Source organism: Corvus moneduloides, chromosome 22 (assembly GCF_009650955.1).
Source record: "Corvus moneduloides isolate bCorMon1 chromosome 22, bCorMon1.pri, whole genome shotgun sequence".
Classification (NCBI taxonomy): Eukaryota; Metazoa; Chordata; class Aves; order Passeriformes; family Corvidae; genus Corvus; species Corvus moneduloides.
The window spans coordinates 459985-480148 of record NC_045497.1 but is presented as its reverse complement, the minus strand read 5'-3'; the positions used below and the strand labels follow the sequence as shown (position 1 = coordinate 480148).

The 20164-nt window shown below is 40.1% G+C and overlaps 1 protein-coding gene across 23 annotated transcripts in view; it reads left to right on the top strand.

The window, feature by feature from the left end:
- Positions 1–20164, top strand: part of KIF1B (kinesin family member 1B) — a 78751-nt gene that overhangs the window by 17716 nt on the left and 40871 nt on the right. For 6 of the 23 annotated variants that reach the window (XM_032131436.1, XM_032131443.1, XM_032131429.1 and 3 more), the window contains exons 3-22: positions 1690–1766; positions 2884–3063; positions 3418–3483; positions 4255–4433; positions 5106–5217; positions 5344–5421; positions 5606–5671; positions 6426–6443; positions 6599–6674; positions 6974–7052; positions 7343–7485; positions 8582–8623; positions 10981–11192; positions 12217–12296; positions 12649–12724; positions 15095–15174; positions 16549–16655; positions 17108–17191; positions 18774–18954; positions 19316–19388. In XM_032131436.1, coding sequence (XP_031987327.1) covers positions 1690–1766; positions 2884–3063; positions 3418–3483; positions 4255–4433; positions 5106–5217; positions 5344–5421; positions 5606–5671; positions 6426–6443; positions 6599–6674; positions 6974–7052; positions 7343–7485; positions 8582–8623; positions 10981–11192; positions 12217–12296; positions 12649–12724; positions 15095–15174; positions 16549–16655; positions 17108–17191; positions 18774–18954; positions 19316–19388 — 2009 coding nt within the window. Of the gene's footprint in view, positions 1–1689; positions 1767–2883; positions 3064–3417; positions 3484–4254; positions 4434–5105; positions 5218–5343; positions 5422–5605; positions 5672–6425; positions 6444–6598; positions 6675–6973; positions 7053–7342; positions 7486–8581; positions 8624–10980; positions 11193–12216; positions 12297–12648; positions 12725–13573; positions 13637–14539; positions 14603–15094; positions 15175–16548; positions 16656–17107; positions 17192–18773; positions 18955–19315; positions 19389–20164 lie in introns of all 23 variants that reach the window. The other 17 variants (XM_032131433.1, XM_032131425.1, XM_032131423.1 and 14 more) reach the window with 11 other exon arrangements.

Sequence of the window (20164 nt, the reverse complement as noted above, 5' to 3'; positions counted from 1 at the left end):
GGAGCAGATTGGAATGACTTGTATAACTTGCAGAGCCTGAACTTTACTCTTCTCCAATGCGATGGATCAAATTTAAGCTGAAGCAAGAAAGGCAAACTAACGGCAAGTTTGTAGTGCCTTTTCAGACACTAATGTGGAGATTCTATTATTTGTATGGCATTTTTGGGTGGGGACATCCAGGTACAAGGCATTACCTCTTCCTTACTTTTCAGAGCTTTGATGTTAAATTCTTAAATGAGAAATGAGAAGTTGTTGAGTTGTAGGGTCTGGAATACACTGCAGGGAGAGAACTAATTTAAGTTTGGTGCAGGGAGTTGTCTTTGGGATTTGTTTTTTGTTCACTTTAGGACTGGTGGAATAGTGTGAGTGGAGCTGTACTGTTGTTTGAGCAAAGCTAGTAAAGGGAAGCTAAAGCTATATATGATTGCTTAGGTTACAGCTTGTTCTGTGTTGATGCCCGTGTTGCTATCCAAAACCACAGGCATTTTTTTGCAATTTGATACTGTGCTGGTGCATATAATTCATTGGCTTTGCATGTCTGTCAGCTTTTTTAAGGCAAGAATGCCAGCACAAGGTGCATCCAAGTGAAACGGAGTTGGCCACGAGAAATAGAGTAGCAACTGTTGCTATTTGCAATCCAGACAGTGATGATCTCTCCGTACTGTAATTTTGGACCACAGCCCTGCTCAGGAACACAGCATCTGGTAGAGGAGTGATTTAATTTTAATGGGGATCCTGTAACCACATTTTCAGGGATTTTGGTGAAACAAGATGCTAAGTTCATGTTTGAAATGGTAAGAGGTGTGGGTGATACAATTTCATCGCATTCATCGCAGAAGGAAAGGGAGAAGCCCCCATCTCCCAAAGCGTAATCTAACTGGCACGAATATGTGAGAAATAAGCATCTTCTTTCTAGGATGTCTGGTATCAGGATGTAAATCATCCCCAGGAAGACTACTGACACCTTTGTATGGCTTCTTTTCCTTGTGGACTTTATTTGCACACATCACAGTTAGTGTCTCACTCCCAGAGGCAAAATTGCTGCTTTAGGTGCAGGGGTGGATGTGTAAAGCTAAGGTGGTTTATCTAATTGTGATACCCTCAGGACTATGCCTTTTTACAGTCCTTGTTTACACAGACAGTGTTGAAAACAGCTGCTGGAAATAATAGATTTAAGTATTTCCAGCACTGTAGTATCAAAAAGAAGGAAGCAGTAGAGATTCACTTCTGCAACAAGGGCTGTGCTTATAAATTACCCTCTGTGGAATACAGAAACTACAGGCGTTGTGTGTGCCATTACAGTGACAGCTGGATCCATTGTGTATTGCTCCCCTACAAGCAAAGGTTATATGAAGCAGTTTTGTTGCTGGGAAGGCAAAAAACCCCAAAGCACTAAACCCACCAACCTAAAGGTATCTGGAAAAGCTTTTGTTAATTGTGGTGAATGCACAGAATTCTGTTTAGCGACAGCATATTCTTCCTAGGAATTTTTTCTTGTCTTATTTGAAATAATAACTTACAGCTTCCTAACACTGTATTTCTGTGAGTCTGTTACTTCGGTCTATGTTCATACTCATATGCCATGTGGCAACTTTGAATATTCAGATTCACAGATCTTGGATCAGCCAGCTCATTAATTATGCTCCTAAGTGTCAAGGTAGCTAAGAGTTTGAATTTTATTTCCTATAGGTATTATCAACCCAAAGAATCCTAAGGAAGCACCAAAGTCCTTCAGCTTTGACTACTCTTATTGGTCCCACACATCAGTAAGTGCTTTTACAAGAAAAACTGGTTTTGTTGTTGTTGCTGTTTGGTTTGATTTAACATTCTCTTCTGATCATGCCACCCCTGTCAGATGTTTCTGCACGGTCTTTCTTACCCACATTCAGGTTAAAAGCTTGTCATTGTATGTTGTGTTTCCATGTTTGGGTGAGAGCAGAAAGCTAAAACAACTTGTAAATATTTGAAAGATTACTGAAAATATTCTCCAACAATGTTCTGTTCTAAATATTTTAAGGTTGCGCATATGCCGTGGTAAATTAATTTTTCCTCTTGGACAAATGACGGTTGCTCGAGTTCTTACAGTTCAAGGAGATACGTGGTCTGGGTTTCGTTGGCATATCTGGAAAAGGCAGCATAGTAATCCATGTTTCCAGTAGCTGCAAAAGCAATAAATTCTCATCCAGCTCCTATGCCCCACCCTTCTGTGAATCGGTGCTAAGCTCTCACTGACTTCCAGTAATTGTTCTCCAGCAGAACTGTGTTGTTCTGCCACCTACTCCTCCCCTGCCTTGTTTTCTAAAAGATATAGAAAGAAGAGATAATGCATTTCTCTAAGATTAATTTTAGTAGCTTGGATGGTAAAATAAGCCTTAATATTTCTGAGCAAATCTGTGGTCAGCAAGACTGTTTTCACAATAAAATACTCGCCTCTCTTACTGAGTTTATCAGAGCAGCAGTGAAAGTTGATTAGAGCCCAGTCACAGGAACATTATGAACAGAATGCATGAAAACTAGCAGATACGCAGCATCAAGGAACAGAAGAGGTCTGATAAAATCTTGGTCCCAACCTTAGAATGTTAGCACAGCTAAATTTGTCCTGATTTCAGGAGCAGGTAATGTTAAAATTCAACATTTCAGGAAGCAAGGGAATGCTAGATTAAGAGTAAGATACACTCCCAAACAATGCAGTGACATTGTCATTGTTATTCTTCTCCGTCTTGTTCAGCCTTGGGAAAAACCTGTGTGTAAAAATGGCCTCATTTACCTCTTCCTAAGGGATTGGCCCACAAGCTAAAAGTATTAAAAAAACCAGTTGCTTTTTGAAATCTTACTCAAATGATAGGAGAAGTCTGTATTTATGCTGTTTTGATGTCCTTCCAGCCTGAAGATCCCTGCTTTGCATCTCAGAGCCGTGTGTACAATGATATTGGGAAGGAGATGCTCCTGCACGCCTTTGAGGGCTACAACGTATGCATCTTTGCCTATGGCCAGACTGGAGCTGGGAAATCCTACACCATGATGGGCAAGCAGGAGGAGAGCCAAGCAGGCATCATTCCCCAGGTAGAACCGAGCCCAGAAAGGGAATTTGGTTTTTATAGCATCTTCCGATGCACGCTTGTTTTTTATATTGCAGTAACAGTTAACAGAGAACTAAAGCTTACTTCTAATGTGATAGTACAGAATAATGATATTGGTGAAACCTAGAGCAATTGTTGAGATACTAGACAAAACAAGGTTGATAGTGATGTAGGATTGAGATTAATTATCTTCCCAGTGAGGCTGTATGTGGCTGATGCATTAGGTACATTTTCTTCCCCTGCCCTCATTCTAGAGCCATTTCCATGACATGTCCTGATAGTTACTTTTTACTACTCAGAAAAGACTAATTCTGACTTGGGTTTAATCTCTTTCCAGCTTTGTGAAGAGCTGTTTGAGAAAATCAATGACAACAGCAATGAGGAAATGTCATATTCTGTAGAGGTGGGTATGGTGAGGGATCAAAGAATGTTTGGACATCAAACTGAGCTTAGGTGCTGGGTTATTGATGTTGCATTAAGATGCTGATTTCTGATGGGTTTTGTTTTTTTAATTTTATGTTTTAAAACTTGGTCTTTTCTCTTTTTCATGTGAGACAAATGTAAAAACCTTTCTATGACTCTTTTTCACCCTTGTCAGAAAACTAGTGTTCCTTTACCTGTGTAGTAATCCTGAAAGAAACGATGGGCTGAAAAATGTAAAGATGCATTTACAGATGGGGTTTTTTTACTGATGACTGGAAGACTGCATGTTTGTTGTCATACACTATAGCCGTGATTTTTAAAATCTAAAGTTGCTTCTGCAAGAAAGATCAGTTTTTGTCCCTTCTTAAGTTTGCTTTGGTGGTTCATAAGAGAGATCCTTGGAAGCAGACTCCTTTTACCATCTGTCTTGTTTGACACTTGTGCTGTGTCATAGTAAAGCTGTTAAGATGATTATGGAGTCCAGTGTGTAATTTTTCATTACACACCAGGGTTTTCTGAAATGATTGAAGGATCTATACATGGATGCAAGGCCAGCAGCTTATGTTGGACATGTGATCCATGAGACTTTTGACTCTTGCCTCTGCCAGTGTTAAAGCTGTTAAATGACCAGAGACACGCACCTACAGCCTTCCTGTGGTGGGCTGGGGGAATTTCTACCGCTGGCACTCGGAAATGCAATGGAGGAGACCTTCAGAAATACTAAATTGTCTGTGAAAATTCCTGTTTTCAGGTGAGTTACATGGAGATTTACTGTGAGAGAGTCAGAGACTTGTTGAACCCGAAGAACAAAGGGAATTTGCGGGTGCGAGAACATCCTCTCCTTGGACCATACGTGGAAGATCTGTCCAAGTTAGCAGTCACATCTTACACAGACATTGCAGACCTCATGGATGCTGGGAACAAAGCCAGGTTAGTGATGGGAGCGTGTTATATATTTTTATCACTGTTATGCATTAGCACTTTAAAAAAACCTCTTGTAAGTGAGGAGTATTATTGAAATATGCACTGATCAATGCTGTTAAAAGCAGAAATTGCTTTGTGTGGTGAACTAGTGGTGGAAATTGCTGTGTAGACTTTTAAAGATCATAATGACTTGAGGTAAAGTCTAAATAATTATTCTGGCGTTTACTTCTGCCTTTGCTGTGTGCTCTGTCACTATCCTGGTATAAAAACCTATGTGAACAGTCTCCTCTTTCCTTAATTCAGGTGGTCAGGACTAAAGTTGGCACTCCAGCTTTAGTTTCTGATTCATTATTGTTCCCATGTCACCTGTTGGCTCCATTTAACAATATATGAGAAAACTTGAGCAGCATTTATGTGAGTCTTTCTTGGGTGTTTGCATGTAAGGTGGACTACTGAGTACACAGATTGAGAAAGCTCTGTTTAAACTGTGATGAAGATGGGAGTAATTCAGGAGTAAAAAAATGAAAGGGTTTGTTAATGATATTAGGTGTGGCTGGGTCTTGGTTACAGGGCAGCACATCACCTGTGCAGCCTCTTGCTTGCATTCCTCTGCAGCTGCATTCAGCCCTGCAGGTAATTGTCCTTTCTTAAATGTGCTCCTATCTGTTTGTATTTTAGGACTGTGGCAGCCACCAACATGAATGAAACCAGTAGCCGCTCTCATGCTGTGTTTACAATTGTCTTTACTCAGAAGAAACATGACACAGAAACTGACCTTTCCACAGAGAAGGTGTGTTACAGATAAGTGGCTTTCTGGCTGTTTTTCACTGATCTTCCTTGCAGTGACTTTGTAGTTCTGTTCTTGCTGTAATTCACCAAGATCTAATTCTCCTATTCATGTGCTTTCTCTCTTCAGGTCAGCAAGATCAGCCTTGTGGATCTCGCTGGGAGTGAGCGAGCTGACTCCACCGGTGCCAAAGGAACCCGGTTAAAGGTACGGGGCCATGGGGGGGTGCTGGGGAAGGAACGGGAAGTGGGGGCACAAGCATCACGTGGAGTCTTTGCTGGACAAATAATAAGTTACAAGTAAGGAAAAAATAGTTGCAAACCTGAAGACTACAGAGATTCATGGTTGGACAGTTTTAATTACTACATAATACTGATTTCTGTTTTCTCAGGAAGGAGCAAATATAAACAAGTCTCTCACAACTCTGGGCAAAGTTATTTCAGCATTGGCTGAAGTGGTAAGTAGAGCATTTCCTTGCCTGCAACAACCTTTGCATAGCTGATCAAATGGAAACAGTAAAATCCATGGAGTACAGCAGAATCATTTGCTGTGCTTGCAAGCCCTGTATTCTCAGCCCTGTTAGCTGTGTGTATTTTGATAGATTAATAGAGTTGATGCTATTCTGTGGGTGTCACACAGGCTGTCAACAGATTGAAGCATTGGTTTGTTTAACTGTGAAGAAACCTTGCAAAAGAAGCCTGTGTTTATGTAGAAGACCTGTTCACATAGCAAGTTTTTAGACCTTCAGTGCCGTAATTTTATTTTTACTTGAAGGAATAATTTTAGAAAACTTAACTACAGCTTTGTTGTTAAAATCTATAGAAACACCAGTGCAATAATTTGATTCACTGGCTTTCTTTGCAATGGCAAGACTTAATAATGTCTTAAGTGAGCATATATTGATCCAAGCAAAATGTTGTGGGTTTAGAAAAGTACTTTGTCTTTTATTTTTTGTACTCAACTACTATTAAAAAAAACCCCAAACAAACAAAACAAATAAATGATGGTTGTTCCTTTTGAAAGTGAGTTAACACCTTGGACAGGTTGAATATGCTTAAGTGCTTTTCAGATTATTTTTTTCAATTGAAGAGATTCTCATTCATTTGGCTTCTCAAGGAAAGGACGTACTGTCTAACATGGAAACAATGTATAAATCTCTTAAGAAGCTCATCTTGTATCTTCTTCCTTTTTCCTTAATGCTTTCAACTTAGGATAACTGCACCAGCAAGGTATGATGGTCTGAGTAGGAGTAGATATTGGTGTCTTTGCCTGAGTGTAAGGTTTGCTGCTTGGAATGCTGTTAGAATACAGAATTTAAATGTCAGGAAGGTGTTATTACACAGAAAAACCTTCCTATTTTTCATATTGTGTTGTTTCTTTGTAGAGCAAAAAAAAGAAGAAGACAGACTTTATACCCTACAGGGATTCTGTGTTAACGTGGCTTCTTCGAGAAAATCTAGGTATGGCTGATTTGTCTGTGACAATATGGAAAGAAAGTCTCACTGAATTTCTTGACTGCTTTTAACTCACTTAAATTTGTATTGAGTATGAAGTTAAATATCTTTAGTAGCCAAATCTGAGTTGTCATAGTTCCACCTTGTGTTAATGCTATAACTCTTTCCTGTGGTTTTTGTATGTTTCTTAGAATTGTAGAATTTAGTTGAATTCTATAGTTTATTGAAAACACTGATATTTGGTAGGTAGGTAGTGCCTGGAGTGTGCACTGTAGTTCATCTAAAATCTTGCCTGTTCACTATAGGTGGGAACTCCAGAACTGCAATGGTTGCTGCTCTCAGTCCAGCAGACATAAACTACGATGAAACTTTGAGCACTTTAAGGTACTTTCTCTTACTCTGGGATAGGTATGAGTAACTGTTTGCTCTAATGGCCATACTTTGTCCTTCACACCTTTGGGTTATTACAAATTGAGCTTGTCTGTGGGGAAGAAGACTCTACTGGCAAGAACTCAATTACCCTGCAGAGGAAGCAGGGATTTATTGCCTACTCTTCTGACATACAGGTGCAAGCTAAATGTCTTCTATGTTGCTGCATTCCTGTGTTGTATATAAGCTGCGTATAAGCAGTTCTATGTTTGTGGTAAGGTTTCATTGTTCTGGTCTGGTTCCAGATATGCTGATCGTGCAAAGCAGATTAAATGCAATGCTGTTATCAATGAAGATCCTAACGCCAAGCTGGTGCGGGAGCTGAAAGAGGAGGTGACAAGGCTTAAGGATCTCCTGCGTGCTCAGGGGCTGGGAGATATTATTGACAGTAAGTGGATTAAACACACCTCAGCATCCTGGGCTTGGCCTCTCTAGCAGAGGAGGGAGACCTGAGCCTGTGAGAGAAAGGGATTTAAAACACAGAATTTAAATATAGGTGCTGATATTTAAGTTTCGACCGTCTTAGGTTTGTCTGTGGAGTTGACAAGCCACCTTCAAACTCTTAAGGAAAAATAGGGAGTTTGAATTTCCTATTATTGTAGAGATTCTTTTGTGTAATAGAACTTACACATTCAGGAGTTGCTCTGGTGAGTTATGGAGGACTTTTTGTCTGGCTGCCAATAAAAGAGCTGAGATACAGAAACTCAATTTCATACTGAGAAAAAAGTTATCTTTGCTTCCTCCTTAAAGGGTTAAGGTTATTGGTTAATACCTGGCTTCAGTGCCATCCTCATTCACAAAAGAAAACAATGGCTAATGTTAGACAGTGAGTGACAAATCGTTTGTCATCTTGAAATATCTATGCAACAGCTGCTTGTGAATAACTAATCAATCTTTTTGGGAGATTTTGAGTTAGGTTGGCAGAGCAGTGTTGTACTGATTTGCTTTGCCAGCAACCTCTTAAAGCACTAGAACACACTTGTGCCCAATTTCCTTGTCCTATTTCCAAGCAAGACAGATGAACTGAAATTCTAGCTGCTACATTCTTCTGTAATATGAACAGTGATTTAATTCCTTGTGAAGGAAATGCCCATAAAAGCACAGGACGTATTCCAGTGGATTAAAAGCTTCTTTGACTTAAAAAAAAAAAAAAATGTTGCACCGGTTTCTGATTTTTCAGACCTTTTTGTCTGTGAAGCAGAAGTCCTGACTTAGTCACAGACTACTTAAAGACATGTGACATGTCTTTACCTCTTTGTTTGCTTGTTTTCAAGAGAATGGGGCCAGAAGACAATGAAATACAAGTGTTTTCATGCTCGTTACAGTCTGTGGGTTTTGGTTCTAAATCCTAACTGAAAAAACTGTGTTACTGAAAACTGTGGTTTGTTTCTTTAAATATCAAGTAGTATTCTCTTCCCTTCCTATGTCACTAGTGAACCTTCAATTTTGATCCTTCTTGTATTTTCCCTCCTGCTTCCTTTCAGTTGATCCAATGGGAGATGAATACTCTGGAAGTGGAGGCAAATGTGTGTATTGTGTGGTTCTCTTTTTAACCTGCTTTCTCTGGGTCAGCTTTTAACAGAGCTTTGCATGCCAGCATTTCTCACAGGGAAATCCCAGACAGAACACTCACTGGAATGCAGTGCAGGTTCATGAAAACCAGCATCACCAGCACTTCTTAGATTGAGTCCACAATCAAAAAAAAGTGCAAAGTTTAAAGTGCAACGTATGTTCATTGTTCCTTTCTGGCAGAAGGGAGAGTGGCAGTTCTCCAGTGTGTTTTCATGACAGCGCACGGTTTAGATTTGAACTAGAAAATCTTTCTCTCAAATCTTTTCCCAGTTACTCAGTTCCTGCTCACATGGCTTTCCTGGCATTTTAGCAGCTCTTTTCCACTTTGAAGTATTTGTTTTAAATGTGTCAGTTGATGAACTCAAGATAAGTATTTCCAGTTCCTCCTGGACACTGCAATGTATTTATTTTGTATAGTCTTACAAAAAAAAAAAAAAAAAAAAAAAGAAAGAAAGAAGCCAGACATATTCATGAAGCTCTCTTTTTTTGAGGTCAGAAGTACTTGGTTGCAGGTGATTAACTTAATAGGGCTAAAACCAGTCAGCAGAGAGCATTTTATTTCTCTTGGTGTTTGCTTCTATGAAAGGGGAATAAATGTAGTCCATTGCAAGCGAAATGTGCTCCATGTAAATTTTGGGTTGGTAGACTTTTAAAACTCTCTCAGTCAGTCTTTTTCACCCTCACTCAATATCAGCTGAAGGAGATCTGTCTGAAATTTCCTAAAATTGAAGCTACTGGTGGTGTAAAGACTCATCCTGGCCTGTCTGACATTCTGATGCTGCTTCCAACGTGTGCACATGTCATGGTGTAGGAGCTGCGGCTCCAGGAGCAGCGTGCATGGTCCTGAGGGTTCTGGTTCTCTGTGGTCACAGTGACTGTGGAGCTATTGCAAGTGCCACTTCCTTTCTCTTCAGGAGTGCATGGCCTTTTGAGACTTCATCCCTGCTCTGTCATGCCTGCTTTCCTCATCCTGGCAGCATTCCCTTCCCTTAACCTGCTTTTCTTCTGTGAAACTCCCAGTCCTGCCTCCCGTATTTGCAGATGGTGGTTTTCAAACTGGCTCAGGGCAATCATCAGTTCCATGAGGCTGAAACAGCAGGTTGAGCATGGAGTGAACTAGGGCATAAGGCTGACAATGGCAGGATTGTTCAGGGGCAGAGTAGAGGAGATGTAGGAGGACAGGGAAATTTATGCAATGTCTGGGTGAGCATCTCGTTTTTGTACGTGTGATGCCCCTGTTTATAACTTGCAGGGTCTGATTTGACCTGTTTCTTTCCTGAAGTGACTTTTTAAAAAGGATTTGTCTTTGAAATTATATTTTAAAATACTAAGTTATTAAAACTGAGCTATTCAGTTATCTGATATTTTCATGTTAGGAGATTTTTCTTTTGGTGTGTGATTATTCTGAGGATATGGTTTACAGACATATCCAAGAAGCCAAGTTAAATTAATATAAATTTCCATTGTATATTTGTTCTTAAATCATTCAGGCAGCTTTTCTTGTTCTCTGGCTTTCAGGCCTGCAGGTTTTCAGGCTACAAAAGCTACCTTACTAAATTTTGTAGGTTTTTAAAAGGCCTTTCAGACTAACAGCCAAAAAGCTTTGAAGCACCTTCTGAAGTATAAGACCCTTATCAGATATTTCGCTGATCAGATCTGTTAGATTTCCATTTTTATTCAGGTAAGGAAGGTCAAGAAGCAGCATAATGTTGTTGTTGTGGACTTATGTTCTCTCGTCCCTGTCATGCACTGGCAGGTGATTCACATCCTCTCTGGTGAGAATTTAAGGAGGGGAAGTTCTTTTTGTGGTCTGGGTGCTTTGGCAGCAGAACCACTGCTGTGGTAAAGATTTACTTAATCGTCATTTCACATTAAAGGGCTCTGGAAGAGAATGTTTTCCTGAGTTTAAGGGGTTGGTGTCTCAGACTTCAGCCCAAAATGTCGTTAGTGTCATGAGGATCTCAATCTGGTCCTGCTCTGAGCTTCAGGGTGCTCAGCTTAGTGTTCAGGGAGGTCTAGGATGGTTGCTTTTTGCTGATGTGTAGTTTATTTTTTCAAGCTTTTTTGTTTAGAAAGGTTTATCATGCAGTCCTTCCTAGTGAACTTCAGGGTCTGAGCTATTATGTTATGATTGCTAGTATTGAAAGATTTGTTTCAGAACTGCCATCTAAAAATTACAAAACTTGCCTTGTTGCTGCTTAAATGCTTTCCTCTTACACTGGTATTTCCCTCCTTCCCTCCTTCCCTCCTTCCCTCCTGTTTTCCTTTCTCCCATCTTCCTGCCTTCCCTCTCTGTGTGTCTCTCTCTCAGATCTGAAAGATTTTCAGAACAATAAGCATAGATACTTGCTAGCCTCCGAGAATCAACGTCCTGGCAATTTTTCCACAGCCTCCATGGGGTCCCTCACTGCATCTCCATCCTCCTGCTCTCTCAGTAGTCAGGTGGGCTTAACATCTGTGTCCAGTATACAGGAAAGAATCATGTCAACACCTGGAGGAGAAGAGGCCATTGAACGTTTGAAGGTAGGTATTAAGGAGGCTGAAGAATAGTGAACCTGAGAGAAGTTCCCTTCATAAATATATGCTGTGTCTGTAGAAATTGTCTGAAACCCACTTGCACCTTAAAAAAGGCATTTAACTGCAGTGGGCTAGAAACTGGGTCCATGCACAGCCTTTCCTGTTAGGATTATTTAGGTTTAATTGTAGCCTTGAGCTACAACTAAATTATAAATTAAATTCTTGATTCTTATTTACGGGTCCTCTGATGCAGTGGTAGTTATGGAAAATTTGATCATAAATGTAGACTTAGAGGCCTGGTCAGCACTAGTGGGAGCCAAGTCTGACTTGCAAATGCACTCAGCTTTCAGAAAACCAAATTACCCCAAAGCTGAAAAAAAGGAGGAAGAATAATCCTGCCACTGTTGTCTTCGCCCAGCCCCCACAGATTAAAATGTGAAGCACAGAATGGCATGTTTGATCCAGACAAAGGCAGCCTTGTCCCGGTGCTGCACAGAACTGAACCACAGCAGAAGTGCATCACAGTGAAGTATTTCTTGATTTTTATGAAAGCCCCCCCCAATGTCCATGGGTGGAGGAGTGGGGAGAGCTGGCTGTGTTGAATCTCTGCTACATTCTCATGTTTGTCCATCAGACAGGGCTGAACACACACTGCATATCCCTTTCCTGTTGGAAACCCGCTGTTGCTATGGGAATAACAATGTGGTCTCTGCATTTCCTTGGCATTCAGTTACTGAATAATGTCTGTAAATCAGATTTTAAAAAAAAAAGGGGAAACAAGTTTAGGTGGTTCAAAATAAAGTCTGGCTGTGGTTAGATGTGAAGTCGTCTTTTCTTCTCAGCTTGCCTTCAGGACTAGCTACCCTTTTAAAAATTAAGGGAAACGAGTAAGAGTTTTAAGGTACTAAGAATGCTTTTTATACGTGACATTAATTTGAGGCCTGAACAGAGCACAAACTTCAATTGCTTTGTGTATTAGGTGAAGAACTTTGGGAAGAATTGTAAAACAGCTTTTGGTATTTTCACACAGGAATCTGAGAAGATCATTGCAGAGCTGAATGAAACATGGGAAGAGAAACTGAGGAAAACAGAGGCCATTAGGATGGAAAGGTCGGGAATCAGAAGTGCTGTAATATGGATGGTCTCTGGAAAGTGGAAAATGGAGAAAGTTCCTCTGTTCAAAAGCAGTGGAGCAGCAGAATAGTGTTAGGGATAGTTCTGCTGACCCTTGTGTTAGATGTGGAACAGCAGGGGCGATGCTGGAGGAAAGTCCTGCTCTTTCCTGGACTTCTCACAGTTAAAAGTTGCTGTTCCGTAGGCCACTCTCAGACTAAAGTTTACCAGCTTGCCCTGTTGTGCTCTGAGGTGGTGACAGTCTAATATATTAATTACCTGGCTTTCATTGGACCGTACTTGTCTAAGAAGCCTAAAATGGGGTCAATATCTTGTTTTTCTCTCTCAGGGAGGCATTGTTGGCAGAAATGGGAGTTGCCATTCGGGAAGATGGAGGAACACTGGGAGTCTTCTCACCCAAAAAGGTAGAGAAAATTACTAACTGTTGCATGATGTCTCCAAAAGGCTAATTCACGTGAGAGGAGGGTGATGAGAGTTGAACTGTTTTATATCTTCCTTTAGAAGATCCTGTGCTGCAACGAGAAGTTTTGCAGCTCCTTTTGTTTCTTGATTCAGTAGCAAATCAGAAGGTGCTGTGTCTTAATTTTGTTGCTATTTTCTGCAGTTGCTGTGTGTGACCTTTGTGTGCTCTACCTGTTCTTCTTTGAGATATACAGAGAAGTTTTAAGGCTTGTTTAGATGCTCTTCCTTGAATTGTTTGTTAATTCTTCTGCTTGGAAAAAGGGATGGTGATCTAATGAACCACTGAACATAGGGGATGCAGGGGAATATTTCTTTCAGTACTTGTCATTACTTCTATTTTCTGAAATTTGAAAGAAGCAGAACTGTGCAGGAAAAGGGCATAAATCAGTGCTGTAACTGTAAAATAATTAGGTTAATGAAGAAGCTATCTCTGCTGGTAAAGCAGAATTATAGAAGAAGTACAAGGAAAAGAACCTACTTTCTTTTATCTTAGAAGTCTATGAACAAGCAGCATGGGTAATATTTTAGTGTGCAAGTGTGTAATAAACTTGATCTAGGGTTAAGCAGGGACCTATTCAGAGGCACTGCACAGAAATGTAGAACCCCAGAACTGGTTAAAATGTTTAATCCTTCATTTAGCATAGTGTTTGACTGTGATGCTTGGAGTTGGTAGAATTCAGATTTCCTTTTGGCAGCTACTCCAGGAGTGCCTGAGGTTTGTAAAGACGCTGATTCATTGCGTGTTCTTTACGTTTCTTTCTCTTACATTATGGATCCTCATCTCCTTTTAGATTTTTCCTCAGAGGCCATCAGCTCTTTTTGATGATTCTTTTGGTGCATTTTCAGCTGATCAGGTTTGTGTATAAATGCCATCTGGATAAAATAGCTCTGGTATTAGATAGTATTTATTTTTACCCATATAGGATTTATTAGGAGAAGTTAAACTCCGAACCTACTCCTGTCTGCTTCTGTTCCTTGCTATCCTTGCAGTTCCATTAGTTCTCCTTCTAGTAACTGTGGCTGTTGTGAAAGTTTAGGAGATGAGAACTTAGATAGAAAATGTGAAGTGTTTTTTATAAAGACTTTACACTTCTGAGGTACCAATGGGTATCTCATCAGACGCAGTGAGTGAATAGTTGGGTGTGCCAGCAGCATCTCTCAAGCTGTGGAGCTTTATTTCTTACAAAGTATTCTGGTGGTGCAAGTTGTAGTGGTGTTACAGCAGTTGGCTATGTCTGGGATTTGATTTCTCTCCATTTTTCTCTTGATCAAAGAGCTTTACACAGCGCCAGGTGCTGATTCGTGCAGTGAACAGCGATGACAGCATTGAACACCTTCAGCTGCAGTTTTAGGTCACCCCTGGATTTTTAGGGGTGAAAAAGCTTGTCTTTCTTTCTCCCCCTTTCTGTGCTTAGAATTGAATCTTCCATTGGGCAATTGACAATCAGAGTTCTTCGTTCAAAGACAAATTCTTTGTGAACATCCAGTAATTTTTGAGCTTCTGTAAACTGAGTGCTGTTAAAATCTCTCATAAGTAAACTTCTTTGTATCTAAGATAAGTTGATGGAAATAGTGTTCCCAGGGAATCTGAGCCAAATTTATTTCTTTTTCCTAAATTTATTCTGTTTGAGGATAACAAAGGGACAAGTGGCTTATTAACAATTTTATTTCTCTTTTATCATCTCTCTGCTTTAATTATGTTTAACCATTTTTGCCTTGTCTTTTGTGCTTGTGCTTACTGCCATCTCACTGGCTAGATTTTCACACCAAGGCCTTGTGACTTGTTTGCTGATTCCAATGGGGTTTTTTCACCAAAGAAGGTTGGTTTAGTAACTGTAGTGGATTTAAATTTAGAAGAAGTTTAGATGAAGAGCTTCTTAGCTGTTGGTAGTTTTAGATTTTGTTTTGATGTTTACAGACTTTGCCAAATAAGCACCTGACCTGTGTAGAAAAGCCAAAAGTTAATTCCATATGAGTTTCAAAATTTTACTGAAGCAACCTTTTCTGCTTCCTTTGGACTTCTCTTATCAAAGTTTATGGAGACTTTATAAGGACTTTTTTTCTTCAGCTGAAGCCTTTCTTCCTTCTATGGATTGGTGTTTTGGCTAACTAAGCAATCTGAGCTGTATTTTGCTGGTACTTTGTGATGCTCTGCAATACTTTAAGAAGTTATGTTTGGACAAATCCATTATGGAAGAATCTCGATACATGTGGCAAAACTGCTGGATTAATGCACACCCTCCACAGCTGCAGGAAGGAGCCTGAAAGCAGGACCTCAGTTCCTAATTAACTTTTTCTCTTTGTTGCTTCAGACTCCTCATCTCGTAAACCTTAATGAAGATCCACTCATGTCTGAATGTCTGCTGTACTACATCAAAGATGGCATTACAAGGTGAGAGTTGGTGCTGACACACTCTGGAGCTGCCTTCTTTGCTTGCTTAAATCCCCATGCTGGAGACACCATGAGTTTAAATAATAATTGTGCCTTGAGCTGTTCAAGTTGCAGGTACAAATGAAACATGAGATTGCTGTAGGTGGAAAAGAGTGCAGAAATGCAATTTCTTTTAATTTGGCTTGGTGTTTTAAAAGTAACATGTGCAGTCACTCAGCTTTAAGAAATTGCTATTACACCTGGGCAGTAAAAGAAAGCATGACATCCCCTCTTAAATTTTTAGTAAAACTAAATGCCTGAGAGATTTTGATGGGTGCAGGATCGAAAACCATAGCAACTGGAATATGGCTGAGTGTTAGCTTAATTATTTAAATAAATTGTTATTCATGCCATTGTACAATTAATGTGTTCTGCATTCACAGATATGAGATAAAATTTAATTGCCAGACTTTGAATTAAAAATGGATTTTATTCCAAAACTTGTTGTCAAGACAGCTGGAAGGAGAGAGGTGATTTTTATTATTTTTAGAGCACCAAGTTGTGTTTGGTTGCTTAGTTTGTATATTCCTGGGGAACAAATGGAGGAGAGTACACAGACAGGGGCTGGCATATGGTACTATAATGTACATTAAGCCCTCTGAAAGGAGTATCAAATTGTAGAGAATTCAGCACAGAATGATGACTAGAATAGCTTAGGGCTTAAGAAGTCATTATAAGTTTTGGGCCTAGCTCACTGACATCAGAAATGTGTAAATTAATAAGTAGAGCAAGTTCATAAACATTAGGATTGGAAATTAAGTTTGTCTGTACCTAGAATTGCTCAGGCACTTGGGTTTGGAATGGACATACATCTTTGTGCTACGGGGGTACAGCCAACCTCTCACTGTCAGGATGCTGCATGAAACTGCTTGTGGCATGAAATTATTCAGCAAGAGCCTCCTGAGCCATTTGTGCTCCTTAGTTCAAGTGCAGATGGTGATCATTGGGAGGGATGGTTTCTGTCTGCCAGCTAACGCACCACTGGAAGTTCTTGGCAGGGTTTTTTCCCCCCTCTGCATCCCTTTTGAAAAGGAGAAGGGATTCGCAAGAGGGAAAGAATTGCATTTAACTTGGAGGTACTTAACATTTCAGTTCCCCAAGCAACATGTTTTAAGGGAGAGAAAACTTTTCTTTTGCAAAGCTGTCATCCTTCAATTCATGGCAGAACAGGCAGGTTCTCTGCAGTGCAGAATTAAGCACTGGTTCAAACCTTTACATTTCAAGGGTAGTCTTAATAGTTCAGACTTTTTCCTGGCTATTTCTGGGCTGTATTGTTCAATGCGGAGTTGTAGAAGGTGTCTGATTTGCTCTTGAAAAATCTTTTGTTGGACCCAGGGTTGGCCAAGCTGACGCTGAGCGGAGGCAAGACATCGTATTGAGTGGGGCTCATATCAAGGAAGAGCACTGCATCTTCCGAAGTGAGAGGAACAACAATGGTGAAGGTAAAAATCTACTTCTCCTAATAAGGCATTGCTGAGTCCTTCACTTTCTTTCACTTTGATAGCTGGCCAGGGAATCCCATGATTTGAAAGTTTTCTGACCTCAAGGAAAGGATCAGTTTTGACTTGTTGTTTTCTCAAGTCTTCAGGAAAGAAAATAAAATTTGTTTATGTGATAATAGCTTCAAATTGCAGGCTGCAGCCAGTGTAACAGGTAAATTCTGACCCTGGTTAACTATAAACATGAAAAAAAAGTAGTTTCTAACTGCAGTATGTGGAGAAGTCAGTAGGGTCCTCGTGGGTTTTTACTTTTAAGCAACATGACATCCAAGGGTGATTCACTTCTTTGGTGTTAGTATGAACATAAGCAGAAAATGAGAGGCCTCTGGGGCTTGCCCACTTCTGTTCCTCTACAGGACTCTCCAAAGTCTCACTCATCAATGTTTTCTTTGTAGTTATTGTTACTTTGGAGCCTTGTGAACGATCAGAAACCTACGTGAATGGCAAGAGGGTTGTGCAGCCTGTGCAGTTGCGCTCAGGTAAGAAATGTTACCACCGATTTTTTGGTAGACTCTCTATATATCATATATACGGAATGCTGGGTGCTGTTTAGGGACAGTGTCACCTTTCTGGAGTGTAGCATTTAAACAGAAGTTGGTACCATTCTTCTGTCAGCTGCAGTTTGTTTTCTTTCATCCTTTGCTGCACTAGATCTAAGTGTACTTAAATATTCACTGCCACACAGCACCCTGCTTGTCCTGCTGCTCAGCCTGAGATTATTCAAATACCTTCTTGCCCAGGCCCATTGTCCTTGGCAGTCTCAGTGGGACAGAGCAGACTGTCAGCCACTGATGGAAAATTCCCAGTTTTGTGGCAAAGCTAAGATACGACCCTCTGCAGGAGTATAGCAGCTTCTCTTTGCTCTCGTTAGATTTCCCACTCAGTCCCCTACATTCCCTTAGAAAGGCATGAGGGGAAAGAATTAGAGAGAATTACTTCCCTAAATTGTGGAGTTTAATCTGTATCTTTCAAACATCTTATGATGCTTTCTGCGTCCCTCCCCCATTTTTCTAGTGGTAAAAAACACCTAAAACCAAGCAAACAAAACCTGCTTCTGAGTTCTTTGTACCATGTTGTAGGTGAGTATTATCATGGAATCAAGTGCAGTGACTTCAGTACAACAAAACAAAAGAACAGTTTTTGCTGTTCTGTACCTGTATATGGTTCATATTGAATACCATGACTTGACAGTTTAGTAATTATTTTCTATTTTTAAAAGTATGTTTTTTCCCCTTTTCTTTTGCATCTAGACAGTTGAGTTACTGGAAGAATGTAGACTTGGTCTCTGACATCTTTAAGAGTCTCTAATTTAGTAATGTATTGATAAGGACAATTTTGGTTACTTTGGAGATATATTTACTAGAATGCCTGGTTAAAATTTCAACTCCATTATTACATTCTCTGGAAGAGCAGAGGCATGTCACTCTCTTCTGACACGCACATGTCTCAGGCTTTGTGGACATTTGGTAACTCTAGAATTTAGCCAGAAGACTTAACAGTATTAGATTTTTTTTTTTTTTTTAGCTCTTTTGACATTAGTGTAAAAGAAGTTGTAAAATTCTTCCCTAGATCCCACTGAATAGTGGGATAAAATAGAATCAATAGATTTAAACCACATTTTAAAGAAGAGTAAGCACCATGTGTTCCAGTGTTTGAAGTCCGGCTTTTCTAAGCTGAAAATTCTGCTGAAGTGCTGAAGTGGGTTTTGCCTCTGTTTTGGCAGTGTCAGTGGAGGAAGGGAATGGGAGGTAGTGGTGTGTTTGATTTACTGCAGCTGTTGGTCCCTCTGTCAGGTTTTTCCTTTAATTTGTTATAAATTCTGCTGGGATATTACATTGGACACCTGAGGGTGATGATGTCCTCTAAAAGTACTGTGACTGTTCTGTACAACACAGGCACTCTCATTTCTTGTCACCAACTTCCCTTGAATGTGCACAGAAATCCTTATAGGGCAATCTTTTCTTATGCTGTCACCTACAGGATAAATGGGACAAATAATAATGTTTATCAGTGGTTTGGAATCCTTGCCTGAAAGAGTTAAACTTCTGTTCCTATTTCTAGGAAATCGTATCATCATGGGTAAAAATCATGTCTTCAGATTCAACCACCCAGAGCAAGCACGAGCAGAAAGAGAGAAAACACCATCAGCTGAGACTCCCTCAGAGCCAGTTGACTGGACATTTGCTCAGAGGGAGCTTCTGGAGAAGCAGGGCATTGACATGAAACAGGAGATGGAGAAAAGGTAATAAAATAATTGAAAATTTCTACCTGAAACAAGGAAGAGTCAGCAGTAGTTTACTGGGTTCTGCCACTCAGCATCTCCGCTACCCCTTGTGGAAGTTCAGAAAACTTCCTCCTTATTTTACTGTAGTGTTTCAGTGCTCCAACTCCTTTACAGATCACCGGTAAGCACCTGCCACTAACGCTGCAGACCTTTTGGTAAGGGCTGAAATGCAGCTTGCAGGGACATGACTAAACAGAGAACAGTTCCTTTTAAGGGCAATGACTTTTGTAACTGTAGTTCAGGGGACTGTGCATGTAGAGTTAACACCAACATGAGACTAATGACCTCTGACTACTTCTGTTCTTCTGTTTGTCTTCAGATTACAAGAAATGGAGATTTTGTATAAGAAAGAGAAGGAGGAAGCTGATCTCTTGTTGGAGCAGCAAAGACTGGTATGTGTCCTTGCTTCTGATTAGCTATACCTCTGGCAAACAGTAATTCCTGTCCTTGCTTGTCTGAAAGTTTAGGAAACCTGCTTGGGTTGTCTGCACAATGCAGTTCTCCCTTTGCTTTCAAATTCTTTGTGTCTACAGTGAATTATTAGCAGTGTGAGTGAGCTCCTTCAGGTTAATTCAGAGATTGTGATTGACAGTGAAGAGGCTTTAATCAATTCTTGTTGGGATAGATCAGATTTCTTGCAAGTTAACCTGAAAGAAGGGCATTTTTGTGCTCTGTGTTTTTTGAAGCTCCTTTTTAATAGCCTAAACAGCTACTCCTTGGGATGTTTGCCTTTATTTTTGTCTTGGATCACCAGAACGTACTAATTTCATGCTGCCAAAGAGATTCCTAGAACATTGATATACACTAGGTTTATTTTTTGAATGATGTCTGAAAATATTGCTGCATTGTGCATGTTTTAACCCTTCTCCCTCCCCTGCATGGAGTTCCTTGTGAGGGTCTTAGTGGTACAGAAGCCAATGGTGGGGTTCTGAGTAGGGAGCAGTGTGTTAACTTATTCAGAGCACTGGGAATTCCACCACTCCACATATTTCTCAAATAGGATGTCTGATAAATTAAGTCTGATATAGGAAGACTTCAGTCTTCTCACAACAAATATCTCTGAAGTGCATTACAAATAGAAGTGGATGCAGTCTTCAAGCACCCTGTGAACTTGAAAAACAAGGCCAAACCCAGGAATGAAATCTAGATTTCCTTAAGAAACCTGAGT